Source organism: Hylobates moloch, unplaced genomic scaffold (assembly GCF_009828535.3).
Source record: "Hylobates moloch isolate HMO894 unplaced genomic scaffold, HMol_V3 SCAFFOLD_14, whole genome shotgun sequence".
NCBI classification, from domain to species: Eukaryota; Metazoa; Chordata; class Mammalia; order Primates; family Hylobatidae; genus Hylobates; species Hylobates moloch.
Genome location: NW_026652289.1, coordinates 58,599,638 through 58,613,945, shown reverse-complemented (window position 1 = coordinate 58,613,945; position 14,308 = coordinate 58,599,638). Strand labels below are relative to the sequence as shown.

The 14,308-nt window shown below is 55.2% G+C and overlaps 1 protein-coding gene across 17 annotated transcripts in view; it reads right to left on the bottom strand.

Annotated features, from left to right (window-relative positions):
* Window positions 1-412: 412 nt before the first annotated feature.
* Window positions 413-14,308, bottom strand: part of TLE3 (TLE family member 3, transcriptional corepressor) — a 49,595-nt gene continuing 35,699 nt past the window's right edge. For 5 of the 17 annotated variants that reach the window (XM_032174354.2, XM_058427402.1, XM_032174358.2 and 2 more), the window contains 12 exons: window positions 13,111-13,230; window positions 11,992-12,042; window positions 11,257-11,409; window positions 10,744-10,885; window positions 10,053-10,252; window positions 8,899-8,975; window positions 7,650-7,899; window positions 7,040-7,287; window positions 5,850-5,997; window positions 5,004-5,154; window positions 4,021-4,097; window positions 413-2,833 (listed from right to left, as the gene is read on the bottom strand). In XM_032174354.2, the coding sequence (XP_032030245.1) occupies window positions 2,726-2,833; window positions 4,021-4,097; window positions 5,004-5,154; window positions 5,850-5,997; window positions 7,040-7,287; window positions 7,650-7,899; window positions 8,899-8,975; window positions 10,053-10,252; window positions 10,744-10,885; window positions 11,257-11,409; window positions 11,992-12,042; window positions 13,111-13,230 (1,725 nt within the window). In that variant the 3' untranslated portion in view covers window positions 413-2,725. The remainder of the gene's footprint in view (window positions 2,834-4,020; window positions 4,098-5,003; window positions 5,155-5,849; window positions 5,998-7,039; window positions 7,288-7,649; window positions 7,900-8,898; window positions 8,976-10,052; window positions 10,253-10,743; window positions 10,886-11,256; window positions 11,410-11,991; window positions 12,043-13,110; window positions 13,231-14,308) is intronic. The other 12 variants (XM_032174356.2, XM_032174361.2, XM_032174362.2 and 9 more) reach the window with 5 other exon arrangements.

Below are 14,308 nucleotides of genomic sequence, written 5' to 3'. Positions count from 1 at the left end.
TCCTCTTTTTTTTTTTTGTAAATGTTAGATTCCCTTTCTTGTATGAAATGACAGCAGGCAATTGTTTGTGCTGATTGAGAATGACTTTGACAAAATAAGGAGTTGGAAACCATGTTAATCTCCAGAGCCCTGAGAGCTTTTGCTAATGGGTGCGTTAAATCCAAGAGCCTGGGGACCACCCGGGAATGGGCACCAGCATTCTCCTCTTCCCGCCCAGCCCCCGACTCCCTCCCTAGGGACAATGACCTGCATTTCTGGGTCTGCCCCTTCTGCAAATGCTTCCTTCTGAATCATTCAAAAACACACCTTTGTGACCTAGAGATTGAAGATCTCCTCGTCCCACCTAAAGTGTTAAGCCTAAAATAAAATGGTGCAGGTTTCCAAGGTCCAGATGTTCACAGACACTTTGCAGTTTCGCTTCAAGTTCATTACGTTTAATTTTTTTTCCAAAAAAGTTTTGCATTGACAGCTGTACAATACTTTGGTGTTAACTTGTGGTCTTCCTTCCCCTCAGTGAACTCTGCCCTGCCAATCTGTCCAGAGGAAGTCTTAGCTCCTACCCCCCACCCTCCCTGGCGCTTGGATGGGAGGCGACACAGTGTGGGATTGTGAAATCCCTGCTGCGCTGTTGGGTATCTGGAGCGGGAGAAGGGGGTGGGAGCAGCGCGGGGAATGCTGTGAGATGAGAAGAGCTCACATCGATGGGAAATGGCCCTGGCCCAGGCTCCAGAATGTGAGAGCGACAGTGGCCTGTTTTCCCGGGGGGTGGGGGGCGGGGGGCGGGACTGACAAACGGGGGGGAGAGGCAATTAAGACGCAACAATCAAACCAACCTTTAAATAGTAACTTTTAAAAATATAAAAACAGTTCAGTACAATGACTTTTCATTCTTTTTTTCTTCAGGAATAACTTTCTTCTACCCTCACCCTCCCTTCTGGCTAGAGCCTTAACAAGAGGTGGCAGATGGACATCTGAGACCCAGAGAGACTCTGGATGCCCCATGCGCCCAGCCTTGGAGAGGCACAGGGTGTGGCGCCAGCCTCCACATCCCATGCCCGGTGCGCTCAGCTGGGGAGCAACCTCACTGAAGGTGGGTGGCTTTCCCTGGAGCCCCTCCCTCCTCCTCAGCAGACGGAATCACACATTACAAAATAATCCATAAAAATGCAGTATAAAAATTATCTTCGATATGCTACATCCATGGAGAGCCCGCCACCAGGACTCACAGCGGCCTTTAGCTTTTCTTTAAAAGAAGAAAAAAAAAAAGACCAAAAGGAAAAAAAAAAAAAAAAAAAACCCAACCCGAATCCTAACCCCTCAGAACATGTTGGTACCAAAAGGTGGCACCTGCCAGAGGCAATAGTCTACCTAACCTGTTTGGGCCGCAAGAGACTGCAATCTGTAAGAAATATCCACAGTGTGCCAGGATCTGTGTCCCCCTCTCCCACCCCCCAGCCCCCACTGCTCTGCCCAGGGTGGGGGTGAGGGGGATCCTCTTTTCAGACTCACAACCCTGTAGGTTTATACACTTTCCCCCCTCTAAGGGGACAGGAAGAGGCTGTAGGCGAGAAGGGGGAGAAGGCATTTTATAAAAGGACATCACTTCTAATTCTTTTTATTCAAATTAAAAAAAAAAAAAAGCACCCACATCAGTTGCTATTTTTCTCTGGTAGCTCCCTGAGCTGAGTTGCTATGCTGTCTTCTAACTTTTTGTCCTTTTTAGGCTGTGTCCCAAGATTCAGAAGAGCTGGAGAGGGAGTTCCTTTGAACTTCCGTTGCTCATAACAATAACTAAGTGTGCACCAAAGAGAAAGACCAGGCTGAGGAGGAGAGAGAGACCAAGAAAGAGAGACACACAGAGGGCAAGAGGCAGCCAGAGCGCAAGAGACCACAGAAAGCTCGGTTTCTGCGGATGTCCGCCTGGACGGCCCCCATCTCAGTGCCTTCCATCCCTCAGTCTGGCCAGCTGGTGCTGAGTCCGGATGCCCAGACCCGTGTGGAGGCACACGCATTCCAGCAGGCATCTTACGGCCAACCTGGTTGCCTTTTCCACACTCTAGAACTTTTCTGCTCTTTCTTCAATTGGTTCCCCTCCCTGTCTCCTCTTCCCAGGTGAGAACATCTGTTTATTTAAAAAAAAAAAAAAAAAAAGCCACCACCACGAGTGGATTACAAATACAGCAGGCGAAATACACGGTCAGAGTTTCCGGTGGGAAGGGGCCTCCTCTCCCACTGATCAGTCCGCAATAGGAGTCTGTTATTTACATTTTTCACAAATCTTGTGCACTGCACAATCGGCAAAGAGAGACCCCACCCTCCCCCAGCACAACAATGTGGTCCACACCAGCACCCCCGACCCAAGGTGGGGGACAGGGCAAAAGAAAGGGGAAGAACAAACAGAGACTCATGAGCGGGTCTGTGGGGGAACCCGAGCCATAAGCCTCCAATAAATCTATTTGTAGCAACTGCCAGCATTGTTCAGGGGGAGGAGGAGGAGCAGAACCCTTCCGAGTCTGTGGGACACATCAATCCAGACCCAGGAGTCCAGACCGTGACGGGGCACGCGCCCTCTCAGTTGGCCGGAGCACAGCCCCAAGCACAGCCCCGAATGCTCGGCTGCCTGCGGCCCATCCTCCACCATCCTCGGGGCCCCTCGCCTGGGGGTCTCCCTGTCAGAGCCGAGTCGGTTTCTCCCAGAGTTTGACAGCCCTGCTGGAGTTCTTGTTTAGTAGATGACCTCATAAACTGTGGCCTTCTTGTCACCAGAGCCTGTTACAATGTATTTGTCATCCGCTGAAATGTCACAACTCAAGACAGACGAGGATTCTTTAGACTGGAGGAGGAAGACGAGGAGAAGCAGCAGGAAGGTGTGGGGTGCGGGGAGAAAAAAAGACAGGAATTCATTTTCCAGCGCTCAACACCGTCTAGGTTCTCTCGGAAACAATTGCCCTCCTCTGCCCCTCTCTGATGCTCCGACCTGGAGCACAGTGTGGTGAAGAGGAGGCAGGGAGGCTTTAAAGCACCCATGAAGCTTTTTCAGGTACAGCTCCCCTCCCACCCGCTTTTCCATAAGGAAAAGCTCAGTAATAGTCCCCCACGTGATCTTTACAGTAAGTTATAATGATCAGAACAGGACGCTTTAGCACGAGCTTCTCCTCTGAGTTTACAAATACGAAGAAGCATTTCTGAGCTAGGAGCTGGCGTCAGCAGCTCAGGCCCACAGCCTGATGAGTTAGGAAAAGGATTGGCACCTGATGTTTGAAGCATGTGCTGTAACTAGAGACCCTAACAATGAGGTTTGACATGCTGGACACCAGACATTTCAGCCTGGGTCCAGAAAGCTGCATGTTGGCTGAGGGAGTGAGAGAGAAACCAAGTGTGTGTGTGGATGTGCAAGAGAGAGAGAGAGGAAGAAAGTGTGTGTGGGAGACCAAGCGTGCGTGAGTAAATGAGTGTGAGTTTGATCGTGTGTGAGAAAGAGTGCACGTGTATGTGTGCACACGTGTGTGTGCCAATCAGTGCCGTATGGCAGGCCCCAGATCCTGGTAGATTATAAAAAGCCTCTTCCTTTCCTCCTCTCTTTCCTGTCCATGTCCCTGCTGGTGCTGAATGCAGGTGGGAACACTCACTCACTTGAGGAGGGAACACTGCTCTGGGCAAGGCTGCCGGGTGCCCAGCTGCCCAGTGCACCTCCTGCAGGTGCTCAGCATCCAGCCCAGAGCAAAAACATTTATGCTATTCCTCGCTCTCCAAGTCCGGCAAGCACCCCGGCTTAAAAGCCTTTGCCCTCAGGGGTCAGAAGCCATTAGTAGCAGATTGTGTGTCCTGCTGAAGTCCCCAGGTCCTTGGGAGAACCCATCTTGCTCCCCCATCAGGTAGGGGTGGGGAGGGGACCAGGGCAGGTCTGATCCTGGCTCCAGGCTCCTCCTATTCTTCCTCCTGCTATCCTCACTCCCATCACCACCGCCAAGTTTCAACTCTGGGTGGAACCCAGAGGAGGACTCAGATGGTGGGCAGTACCTGGAATATGCTGGCTCCATAAGGCGTCCTCCAGGCGTTGAGAAGGTTATCTTTCCCAGTGCTCACGAACCACTTGCCTGCAGGTGGGAGGCAAAGCCATGATCAGGTTGTAGCTCACTGCCCTCTAAAGCAAGACCTGCCCTAGACATGGCCAGCTGCCAAAGAAAAGCAGTGAGAACTGCTAACTAGTATGACTCTCCAATTTCGAGAGGCATTTTGCAAATGGGACATGCGGACACCTGGAGAAGGCCTTTCTCTGAAATCCAGGGGGAGGGCTGGGTGGGGCTAGGATGGGAAAAGGTAGGATTTGAAGTTAATTGCAGTGATAACACTGCCTCAAAAGATTCTTGTCAAAGCCACTGAGGTTGACTGGCCTTTCTAAATTCTACTACTGGAAGGCGACAGGAAATACTGAAAATATCCAAGCCCTGGGAGTCTGGAGACCTGGCTGAAGACAGCAGTCAGTGGGCGCCCTTCCTCCAGGCAGGCACTGGGCCAGGGCTCTACAAGTGTTAAAGCCCTTATGCTCCCTGAAAGCCATGAGCACCATGCTATTCCCGACCAGAGAGAAAAATCCACTAGAGTTCAGAGAGGGTGAGATGTTCAAGACTGCACAGCTTGTCAGTGGAGGAGCAGACATTCCCATCCAAGGCTATCAAATGTCAAAGCCAGTGGCTGTAACCATGGAGAGGAACTGCCTGCACTGCTACTGTCCTGTTCCTTTGCCCCAAGCCTGCAAGAACTGGCTCTGGCCTAGTGTCTGGACAGTTCAATGACTCATGGTGACATCTGCATCCAAGAAACAAGGATGTGGAACAAGATCACTAAAGGGTGTTGAAGGGGCACCAGCCCAGGGGTCAGGAGGCCTGGTTCCAGCGCCTAGCTTGTTCTATCAGCTTTGGGCCCCTCTTCTGTCCTGTTGGGCCAGGCTGCCCTGGGTTCCCCACCCCACTCCATCAGGCCTGGGCCCATCCAAGGCTCACCGCAGTAGGCGAACTTGAGGGAGAGCACGCAGCTCTCGTGCAGGTGCAGCTGGTACTTGTCAGGCTTGGTGTGGTGCAGCACCTCCACGTTGCTGCTCTCCATGCCCACGGCCAGCCACTCCCCAGTGGGGCAGTAACCCAACGAGAAGATCTGCAGGTGGCGGGAGGGGAGATGGACTGAGCTCAGCATTCTCTGCCCTCAAGAGGAGGGCGGCTCCCAAAGGTGCTGCTCAGGTCCTCTGAGGCTCAGGGTCCCTCCCCACCCACCCAATAACCCAGGAGTATGGGAGGTCATTTTCCATCCCCATTTTATAGGTGAGAAAGCACACACATTTTGCATTCAGTTACTCTGTCTCTGAGACTTTCGTCTTTCCTTAAGAAAAAAGTGAGTTAAAAAAAAAACCCACTAAAATATTAAATATTTAAGATTAAAATATTAAAGTGAGGAATGCAAATAAGAAATAATAATCCCTGGAATGCTTTCTGTGAGTAGGGTTTATGGCTATGGCTTTTAGAGGGATCATTTCAGGTGCCCACATCAGACCTAGGAGGGTGCTACTATTATTTCCATCTTGTGAATGAGGACGCCGAGGACCAAGTGCTCAATAGCAGCACCGAATGAATCGAATTTCCACAGTTGGGCGAAATGTGTCCAACCCCAAGATCATCTCCATCTGTTTCATTGCTGCTTCCTCCAGGAAGCCTTCCCAGATGGCTCAGGTTGGTCCCAAGTCTCTTGGCAGTGGCCACTCTGTGAGGGTCCCTTTGTCCCTGACCCAGCCACTGGGGCCACGGAGGGAGGGAACACACTGCTCTTTGGGAAGGGAGGAGTCTTGGGCCGCACACCTGGGAAGTGAAGTCATGCTGCTGTAGCTGCCGGCCCTCCCGCAGGTCCCAGGAGCGCACCGTGTTGTCCAGGCCCCCTGTCCACAGTTTGGTGCCATCGTGGGAGATGTCTATGCAGCTGGCCCCATCCGTGTGGCCCTGGAACTGCCTACGAAAGCCAAGCAGGGAGGAGGGTGAGTCCCGGGAACCATGGACTGCCAGGTGGCAGCTATCCCAGGGGCAGTCTGAGCAGAAGAGGAAACTGAGGCCCAGAAGAGTGCACTATGCGCATGGTCCCTTAGCGAGCTTGCAGCAAAGCTAGCCCGGCCTCTTTCCAGTTCCACAGAAGCGTTTGCCCAGGGACAAGTCCCCTGGGAAATGGGGGGGGAGGTGAAAAGGGGACCTTGCACCAGCCTTCTGAGACTGAATCCCTCCAGGGTAGGCCTCTGGAGGAGATGGAGCTGGAGGCTCAGGAAGGTGAGGAAGGCAGGAAGGCCCTGGGGAAGCTACGCAAGAGATGACTGATAAAGAATGCAGGTCCCCACTGCCTTTAGGACACAGCCCCTTAGCTCGCATTCCACACGCCCTCAATTTGCCCTCTTAATCTATCTCTTCACCCTGCATGAACTATGGGGCTGAGGCCATCCATGAACACGCTGAATAACACACACAGCCCATGTATACAAGAGTCGGCTGGGCCAGGCACCCGTCTGCCTTTACACTGCAGCACAGTTAGAGGAAGATGCTCCACTGTCGCTGTTTTACACAGGAAGAAACTGAGCTGCAGGGGTTCAGCGACTTGCACTAGGTCATAGTGGAGGCAGGATTCAAACCCAGCAGTTTTGTCCTGAGGCTTATTTAGCCACCATGTGATGTGGCTTCCCAGTCAGGTCTCCCTAATCTAGTCTCTGGGCCTCTGCTCCCGGCTTCTCTGCTTGCTCCACTAATCTGACCTCCACTCTCCCAGACATGCTTCAGCTCCACTTTCTTCCCAGAGCCCTCTCCAAGCTCCTGGGCCCAATGGCCCTCCCTCCTCTGTCCCTCACATAAGGCAGACGGAGCTGTCTTTTCACCTGTGCATCCCTCATCCCAACCGTTCTGGCCACCCCACAGTGCCTCAGACAGGGCCAAGGTCACAGCAAACAAGACCAGGCAGGATGGCTAAAAACTTCCCCAGGACAAGGCACTAATGCTCCCTCCTGCCGGCTCACCTGACCAGGGTCTGGTTGTGCAGGTCCCAGACAGCAATGTTCCCATCGCTGCAGCAGGAGAAGCAGACTTTGGCGTCAGGGCTGATGGCCAGGGCGTAACAGGCGGGAGCCGAGGACGTCAGCTCGGCCTTGATGCGGGGCGTGGGCGAGGCCAGGTCCCAGATGGTGAGCGTGCTGGCCTCGCCGCCCACGATGAGCGTGCGCCCATCAGGGAGCAGCTTGCAGGAGCGGATGTAATTGTCCCTGTTCTGGAGGGAGAAGGGGCAGGGCTGAGTGCTGCCTACTTCCCCTCCTGGGCACCAGGAGAGTCCTGTCCAGCAACACCGAGCACCCTCACCAGCCCTGCTTACAGCCTCCCCTATACCCAGCAGCTGCCAGGCTGTCTCCACTCCTCAAATTCACAACCCTTTGATCTTTCATGAATACCAGGAGGTCAGTATCAGCCCCACACAGAGAAGGCACAACTGAGGCTCAGAGAGGTTAGTCGGCTTGCCTAAAGTTGCTCAGCCAATACGATGCTGAGCCGGGCCCTGGGGCTCTCCCCTGTGGCCCAGGCTACCCCATCCTCCTACACCAGCTGGAGGAGTCACGGTGGCCCTGAGATTCTCACCAGGCAGTCCAGCTGGGAGATGGGGCTCTTGCTGCCTGGCTGGCTGATGTCCCAGATCTTCACGCAGCCCTTGCCACCTGTGTAGACGTGCCTCGTGGGGTTGCTGATGGTCACAGCACACACCACCTCCCCGTGGCTGAGTGTGTTGATCTGCCGGGCATGCCGTGGGATGCCGGGGCCTGCCAGGGCGTCGTGGGGGAAGGGCACGGGCTGCATCTGCCCATCAGCGCTCACATGGAATGAGTACGCTCTGAAAAGGTGAGAACTGTCACTGCTGCCATCCATCCCGGCCCCTCAGAGTTCCCACAGGCCTGGCCCAGGTCACCTGCACCGCCCCCGACTGGCTGCCCTGCCTCCAGGCCCCTCTGCTCTGAAACCTTTCGAACCCAGTAACCCCATGTACTGGGATGGCTCCATCGGGGTGGAGAGTGATTAACAGACCAGCTTTGATTTTTACACCCAGTTATATATCCTTGCTCCAAATCAGACCAGAAACCCACAGATGTCCTGGAATGCCCTTTCCCATGATCCATACATTCCCCCAACATGCCAACCCTGGAAAGGGCCTGGCTGAAATGCCACCTCTTGCTTTAGGAGCCGGTGGTATTGGGGAAGGGATCTGCTTGCCCCTCCAGTAGCAAATGGGAAAGTCCGTGTCAGAGCCAGTGGGGAGCCAGCCCAGCCTGCCCGCTGTTTCAGGCTCTGGTGGGTGCCCTCTCAATCAGCATCTAGATTCTCGTGGACAATTAGAGGACTGTGTCAGGCAGTGTCTCGGCATTATCTGTAGGCTCAATCTTTTAGTTTCCTAGCAACCCGAGGAAGTGCAGGGCTGGGGAGAGTGTGCCCTCCAGGGGAGGGAAGCACTGCTGACAGGGAAGGGCCTGCGACCAGCGGCACTGGGGCCTTCCCAGCAGGTCGAACCCAAAGGAGTCAGCAAGGCCCACCACAGCTCCAGGTGACTCGGTGAGGAGTGTTCCCTCTCTCCCAGCCCAGTGGCCATGTACTTAGCTAACCCCATGGCTCCTCTGTTGGAGGGAGCTTCTGTGGGTGCTTAGAAGTGTGGCTTGGCTACAGTTTCCTGGGGTTGCAACCAGCCCTCGATGTCTCCAGAGGGACAGATACCTTTCCAAAGGGACATGCACCAGGGCAAACCCTTGGTCAGGGGATGAGGGGCGTTGTTGGAAGAGGGGGTAGAGTGCTCTCTCCTGCCCATCCTACAAAGCATGCAGTAAGTATAGCCAAAGCTTACGGTTTTCCTCCAGGAATGGAGGCCAGGCTTGAGGGGAGGCCTGTGGCCCGCATTGGGGGGTGAGGGTCAAAACCAACCTGGAAAGCAAGGCAAGACAGCCCTCCATCAGCCGTGCTGCCACACATCCCCACCCCTGCATCCTCCACCACCCACCTGGGGTCCTGCCTGCACGGCTCTGCCACTTTGTAACCCAAGAGACAAGCTGAGCAGAGCAGAGCCCATTGATTCAGAGGAGACACAGGCCCAGGAGGGCCCGTGGCAGGGAGGGGGTGACAGTGCAGACCCCCACTCTGAACCAGCATCCTCCCTATTCTGCAAGGCAGAGCTAGCCCTGCCCTACTTCTTTCCTCTCCTGTGATCCTGCCAGTGGAGAGGAGGCCACCCCAGGTCCAGAAGGTAAAAAGGAAAACTGTCTCCTAAAAAAGGGCCCCTCTCCCTGCCAACCTTAACTCTTCTTTTTATTTTTTGAGATGGAGTCTGGCTCTGCCACCCAAGCTGGAGTGCAGTGGCGTGATCTTGGCTCACGGCAACCTCCGCCTCCCGGGTTCAAGTGAGTCTCCTGCCTCCACCTCCCGAATAGCACCTGCCACCATGCCTGGCTAATTTTTGTATTTTTAGTAGAGATGAGGTTTCACCATGTTGGCTGGCCAGGCTGGTCTCGATCTCCTGACCTCAGGTGATCCACCCACCTTGGCCTCCCAAAGTGCTGGGATTACAGGCATGAGCCACTGTGCCCAGCCCCTAACTCTTATTATTCATTCACCACAATGCAAAGTCTTATAACGACCAGTCCCATCTATGAGACCCTTGCTCCATGGACATCACCTGACTCGCCCTGGAATTCCCACCCCCCAGAGCCGGGAAAGCCAGATGTCAGCCCAGTTTCGCAGACTGAAAGGGAGGCTGCTTTGCATGAGGTCACAGGGCAGCTCACAGGCCAGTAGGGGATGGAACCCTGGTCTGCTAGCCCCGAAGCATGTGCCCTTCCAGCCAAGTCTCAATTGTTTCTGATATACCTTCTCCCCACAGGGGCAGCTGCCTGGCCTTGAGACCCTGAAGGGCCCCCTTTAGCATGTGGGGAGCACCCCTCCAACCCCCACTGGCTCCCCACACCACGCCCAGTCCCCAAGAAAGGAGCCAAAAGGTCTACGTACAGCTCCAAAGCTCACCATTGGCGATCGGCCGTAGGCAGCGGCTGCAGCGGCGGCGGCGGCGCTCATCTGGGGTGGGATGTTGTGGAGGCCGGCGTAGGCTCCAGGACTGGTGAGGGAGCCGTTCATCTCGTGGTGGCTCATCATGGCGAAGGGTGCCGCATAGGAGCTGGTGATGGAGATGGGCGTGCGCAGAGCCGAGGCTGCAAGGGATGGGCGTCAGGGAGGTGGGCCTTAGGGGGATCGGGACATGACCATGGCCGCCTCACCCAGCAATAACCCTCCCTGCATTCTTAAGCTGCCTGCTCCAGGCAGTCCTCTCAGACTCAACCCACCCAACTGGGATCCCCGCCTTCAGAGCCAAAGAAGCTTAGAGCTTGGCAGATGCACCCATCTCTTTTTACAGAGCAGGATATGGAGGCCCAAACGGGCTTGCTTAGAGCCTCACTGGACTAGTAACAGGAGTGGGAACAGATCTTGGGAGCCCTGACCTGTCTGATGCTGCTTTCACGTCTGGCCCAGCAGGGGCCCCAGAAACCCTGGCATCACCCCCTCAAATCTGACTGTGAAGTCCCCAAGGGCAGGCCCTGGGAGACACTGCCTGTGCTCTATCCCATGCTTGTGTGTCACCCCTGCCCTGGCCAGGGGCAGACCCCCTCCCCCCAATCAGATTAACCCAGCCCATGGTGCCTACCCATTATACCTATCGGGTCCATGCCCGGAGGTTTACCCGGCATCGACCTGAGCCCTGGGGTCGTGCTGGTGCCTGGAGTTGGGGCGTCGTTCCTTGGGGTTGGTGTGTTGGACTTGAGCCCAGGGGTGGAGGATTTGTCGTTCTGAAGACAGGAGATGCAGAACAAGGGAGGCCATGAGGCTTCCATTCCCCTAGGAGCCGGGCACAACTGGTGCCGGTCCCAACGTGAAGCCCAGAGCCAGCCCCTTTTGAAGCTTCTGCCGAACAGCTTCTCAATCCTTACCCAACCTTGTTTGGCAGGGACTGGGGTGATCACTCCCATTTTACAGATGTAGCAACCAAGGCTCAGAAATGTTAACTCATTAGCACAGGCCCACCAGGCACAGGAGGTAAACCAGGACCAATCACCCATCCAGCTTCTTCCACTCCACCCCTCTGCCTGCCAATTGGCACCACCCCAGCTCCAGTCCCTGCCGCTCCCTTCCCACTCCCTTCCACCCAGACCCCACATACATGACCAAGGTCTTTGGTCTTGGAGGAAGGTGTGCTACTGGAAGAGGCCACCGAGGCGGGGCTGGTGGGGGCATCTTTTTTCAGGCTACGGGCCTTGTCCAGCCCATTTTCAGGAGGGGAGTGTGCCGGGCTGACCCGGGGCGTTGCAGGGTCCTGAAAACACAAGTGATGCAGAGATGCACTGAAAGCAACAGCCAGCCTTGAGGCATCCCTGCTCTAGGAGTGGGAAGAGAGAGGGCATGGGTGATGGGAAGACGAGCTTGGCTGAAAGACTGGAGGCCGCAGTGAGGGGAAACTAACTCTTAACCATCTGGTCTGACTGAGGCCTAGAGAGACTGGAAGGGTGATCTGCCCAATGTCAAACACAAGTTCAGGATTTCAATCAGCATGGCTGGGTTTGGCCGAGTGTAGATGCTCTCCAGCAACTCCTCAGGCCCCTGGGGCTGAGCCCCTGGGGGGATGGAGGATCACGGGGAATAGAAGATGGCCCCTACCTGGGATCTTTGGGGGTGTCTCTCTGGAGACCCACTGCAGGAGGCCCTCTGGGCCCATATATGCCTGGACACCATGCAGCAAAGCCCTGCCCTGCTCCTCTTGACCCCCTGAGACCCCAAGACTGGAGGCCTTGTCTCCCTGCTCAGGCTGCCAGTAATACTAGAACAGACAGAATAGATCCCACCCTGGGGAGGAATAATTCCAAACCAAGAGCCCCCTTGTGACCAGGCCTGCCCATACCTCATTGGAAACATCCACCACCAGATCATCACTCTTGTCCCCATCACTGTCCTGCAACCAAGAGAGAAGCCAACTGGTCAGTAAGACGCCACACTTTCCCCACCCCTGACTGAGCCCAAACCACCCTGTCCTTCTACTGGCCAGGACCCGAAGCTGGGCCAAACCCCAAAGTCCATGCTTTCTACTCCAGCCCTGCCCTTCAACAGGCTCCACTCCAGCTCAACACGGTCTCCCCGTGAGGCTGTCCCCTAGCCCAGTCCCCAGGTTACTCCACTCCTGTACCCACTGGGCAGCCGCACTGACACCCGCTCCAACATAGCAGTTCTAAGCCCCTGCCCCCACAGCCTGCCCTTCTGCTTCTCTCTGAAGCCAGAACCTTCTTCCCAGCTGGTTTCACATCCACCATCCTTCACAGTCAGTGTGCTGCTCTCACCTGGTCATTCCCACCCGTCTGTGTGGGATGGTAACTTGCCTCCTCTCACAGAAACACAGCTGAGTGTCCTTCAGGTGCTCAATGTGTCCAAAGCCACACAGCAGCCATGTGGCTGAAGAGGGCTGGGTGCAAGACCACTGAGGCCCTGCACCATATCCTCCCCTTCCCTCTGTCCCAGCTCTCAGCCCTGCACAGCCTGACACAGGGGAAACACAACAGCCATGCTTCCACTAGGGTCTCACGTGCCGGGGGCATCCTATTAAAAGGCTAGTAAAAGCCATGACTGGGTGGCCAAGTGAGTGCATGCCTGGAGCCAACTGAGAGGACTGTAGGGTCCACATTTTGGGGGGCACTGGGAGCAGCCCCTTAGAGCCAAGTGGGATTCCGGCAGCACCATGACAGCAGCCTGGGGTTGTTGGCCTGTCTGTGGGAAGAGACCCCACGGAGACCAGGATGACCTCCCCATCCACCTCCACCCCACAGTGGCTTGCATGCTTACAGTGTGTGTGAACTTCACCCTAGCCCTGTCCCCACCCTGCCCTCCTCAATAGGGCCCCCTATCGCCACCTGTGTTTCTCTGACTCACTGCCAACCACAAGAGGACCCTGGCCACAGCTTGGGCCCTGCAGACACCCCCTGCCCTACCCAACAGAAACCCCAGTGGTGCCACGGCGCCTTGGACGTACATATCGGCTCAAGCTGTCCTTCTCCTCCGCCTTCCGCTTCTTGGCTTCCATGCTGTAGTCCGCAGAGCCCCGGTGCTTCTCACTGGCCCGGAGGCTTTCCGAGGGTGACACAGAGTTATTCTGGAAGGAAGAAGAGGGTTTGGGGTTAAAATTTTCTGCTGCGTGTAACAATTCACACATCCGCACACAGCTAAGTGCAGGTGACACAGAGGTCAGGGGAGGGAAGAGAAGCTGAACTCCTCTCTGCCCTGCAGATCGTGGCTCCATCAGAGCCTTGCCAGGGAAGGCTTCCCCACTCCCCTGAGACTGAGTCCCTGAGGAGATGCCCTGGGCACATCCCCAATTCTCTTTTGCAGCTCCGCACTGCTATTAAGTAATTAACCCTGCAGTAAGCCATCTGCCTTCTGGCCTGTGTGACTACGCTCCGTGAGGGCGAGGGTCACCTGGGTTTCATTCACCACCCATCTCACGCTTGCTACACTCATTTACTCAAAGGAGGGATAAGTGGAATTTGCGCTGAGTCTTGTAAGATGGATCTGAGCTGACAGGCGGGGGCCATGAGCAATACTTCATTTGCTGAGCCCAACAGGAATGGGGAGATTGATAGGGAAGGAGGGCGTCAGGCAGCCACCAACTTCCCAGTGGAGATGAGCAGCCGAGCATTCTGTGTGAACACCTCCGCCTCCATGGTGAGGCTGTCAGCAACTCTGGAGAAACACCAGGGTTGTAAAAAAACAAAAATGCCATGTCATGAAGCCTTTCCCGCTGACAGACAGGAAAAGGAGCAAGGGCAGGGACAGTCACCGCCTCTGTAGCCATCACCAAGTGGAGACCCCGAGAGGTTGGCCAATGTGCCCAAGCTCCCCTAGCAGAAGGTGGCACAAAGGGAACCCCAAATTTTTGTGAGTTCTGCCTCAACTATAAAGCCAATGGGATGAGAAGCCTTTGGGATGGGAGGCCTAGGAAGAGGGAAGATGACAGAGCAGTCCTGGGGGTTGATAGTGGTCAGAAATCACCATGGGGCTGTTACCACCGAGCTGGGGGGCAGGGAGGGAAGTGCAACTGGCAAGGGCACCTGCCAGCAAACCTCTGTGCCCAGAGAATAATATCAGGACCAATACCCCTCTACAATATTTGTGAGGTTGACTCCTTTCTAAGAGTCCAAACTTTACCTTCACCCACCCACCAATTTCCGAGC